The 2,525-nt window shown below is 33.4% G+C and overlaps 1 protein-coding gene and 2 long non-coding RNA genes across 3 annotated transcripts; all 3 read left to right on the forward strand.

Annotated features, from left to right (window-relative positions):
* Positions 1-477, forward strand: LOC106764625. The gene is made up of 3 exons (XR_001375946.2): positions 1-81; positions 167-235; positions 335-477. It is a non-coding gene; the product is annotated as an uncharacterized LOC106764625 (long non-coding RNA).
* A 263-nt stretch (positions 478-740) lies between these two features.
* LOC106764623 (LRR receptor-like serine/threonine-protein kinase ERECTA) lies at positions 741-1,276 on the forward strand. Its single transcript, XM_022781713.1, has 4 exons — positions 741-760; positions 841-912; positions 988-1,059; positions 1,145-1,276. Exons 1-4 carry the CDS (start codon positions 741-743, stop codon positions 1,218-1,220), a joined length of 240 nt encoding a protein of 79 aa, XP_022637434.1. The 3' UTR covers positions 1,221-1,276.
* A 310-nt stretch (positions 1,277-1,586) lies between these two features.
* On the forward strand, positions 1,587-2,525 carry LOC106764624. The gene is made up of 4 exons (XR_001375945.2): positions 1,587-1,647; positions 1,722-1,793; positions 1,995-2,066; positions 2,457-2,525. It is a non-coding gene; the product is annotated as an uncharacterized LOC106764624 (long non-coding RNA).

The raw sequence follows: 2,525 nt of genomic DNA on the forward strand, positions 1-2,525 counted from the left end.
ATTTTGCAGTGACGTGAGAAACAATAGCTTGACAGGCAATATTCCTGAAAACATAGGCAATTGTACTGCTTTCCAGATCTTGTATGTATATCTAACTGTATCTGTGTCACAGACTTTATCTCACCATGTTTTCTCTTTTCTTTTTAATATGTTCTATTAATGTCAGGGATTTATCTTACAACAAGCTATCTGGAGAGATACCATTCAATATTGGTTTCCTACAAGTAGCAACTCTGTATGTATTGTGTTATCTGTCAGATAATTTCCAAAAGAATGATGTGGTCTCCACTTTAATAATTTAAGAAGCTCCTAAAAACTTGTTTGAATTTGGTAGGTCATTGCAAGGCAATAAACTCTTAGGTTATATTCCATCAGTTATCGGTCTGATGCAAGCCCTTACTGTTTTGTAAGTATTCGATTGGCAAACTTTATGAAGTTTCTTTGTTGACTTGATATTTTTCCTCTTTACTAATCTCCCTTTCGACATTCTTATAGAGATTTGAGTTGTAACATGCTAAGCAGGCCAATCCCTCCTATATTGGGAAATTTAACTTACACAGAAAAACTGTGAGTGTATGTTAGTAGTTTAAAATTTACATCTTAAGTTTGATTTTGTGCCTAAGTGTGTGCATTAAAAATATCAGAAAATATTTAGACTCATTGGATAAAATTTATGTAATGTTTGAAGGTATTTATATGGAAACAAGCTNACCGGTCGCATCCCCCCGNAGCTCGNAAACATGACGAAGCTTCACTATTTGTAATATGCTTTAGTCATTGGTTGACATTAGGTGCAACTTGGGTTAAATTTTTCCTATAATGATTCACCTTGCTGTGCAGGGAATTGAATGATAACCTTTTAAGTGGACAAATCCCGCCTGAGCTTGGAAAGCTTACTGATCTGTTTGACTTGTAAGTGGTGTTAATATGAATTNTATATTTTGTTGGTTGTTGAGTAGCTTTATCAGTCACACATTGTTCTTGCAGAAATGTTGCCAATAACAACCTTGAGGGTCCAATTCCCGAGAATCTCGGCTCATGTAAAAACCTCAACAGCCTGTAAGTAGTAAGNCTTGTATATTACTATGTAAGGAGTTTTATTTGTCACATTAAGGTGATGGGTTTTCTGATTGTTATATATCAGAAATGTGCATGGGAATAAGATGAGTGGAACAATTCCCTCANCTTTTCAAAGCTTGGAGAGTATGACCTATCTGTAAGTCTTACCTTGACTTTATATGCCAAATTTTTCATCTTGTCACCGTAATTAGTTNTGTTGGCCCTATACATGGCAGTACGCATGAACTTCTATAAATGCTTATTTGAGTCCTACTGGAGTTGGCCAACACTAAGCAGTTCAAAGTTAAGCGTATTACTTCTTTTCTTAATAATTCTGATTCCTTCAAGGCCTTGTGATGGCTATCCTTAGGAATCTTTCTTCAAACAATTTTCAAGGGTCTATTCCAATTGAACTTTCACGGATCNGAAATTTGGATACACTGTAAGTATGAATAGTTTAATATGTCTTCTTATATCTATATCCCTGATTTCATTCTAATCGATGTTTTCTTCCAGGGATATATCAAATAATAATATANTTGGTTCCATTCCTTCTTCCATTGGTGATTTGGAACATCTTCTGAAATTGTGAGTGTTTTAGCAAGTTACTTTTGAAATCTTGAATGTTACTTTTCACTGACTATGAGTAAGAATTTTGCTAGGAATCTGAGCAGAAATCATTTAACAGGCTTTATTCCGGCAGAGTTTGGTAATCTAAGAAGTGTCATGGATATGTAAGTTAATCAACTTATGGATAAAAATACATCAAAAGTCTTTGGTTGGTTCTTGTTACTGACTATTATTCCTACTAAGTAATATCCCAGACAGTTTGCTTAACTGATCAAATAACTTTTTTATACTCATGTAGTCGTTCTCCCTTAGTAGATAAGATGGTTGGCTTTTGTACTGACTGTTTTCACGATTCTGTACTTCAGTGACCTTTCAAATAATAAACTCTCTGGCTTGATCCTTGAAGAACTTAGTCAGCTTCAGAACATGATATCTTTGTAAGCTCCTTTTTTCCTTATTCAATGTTTGTTTTATAAGTTCTTGTTAATATAAGTTGATGATATTTTATGGACTTGCAAATCTTTTTTGCCAGTAAACCAACTTCCTTAAATTCTACTAATTTATTGGATGGTAGAAATACATAAATTTGTTGCAACATATGCTGTCTTTTTGGACAAATTTCTAAAAAATTATGCTTAGAATCTATATTCATTAGATTTGATATAGTATTGAGTATCAGCTTCTTTAATTGCTTGAATAGACCCANAACTAATTTTCTCTTTCTTGGGTTTATTTTGTTAATTTTAGTTGACAAATCATGATAGAGTGATAATTTTGCTGCGGTTCTTACATGTTTTAATCACATCTCTTGGTTTGAAATTCTACAGGAGACTAGAAATGAACAAATTATCTGGGGATGTGTCTTCGCTTGTAAATTGCCTTAGTCTTTCTTTGAT

The sequence above is a fragment of the Vigna radiata genome, chromosome 6 (genome assembly GCF_000741045.1).
Source record: "Vigna radiata var. radiata cultivar VC1973A chromosome 6, Vradiata_ver6, whole genome shotgun sequence".
In the NCBI taxonomy this organism is placed as follows: Eukaryota; Viridiplantae; Streptophyta; class Magnoliopsida; order Fabales; family Fabaceae; genus Vigna; species Vigna radiata.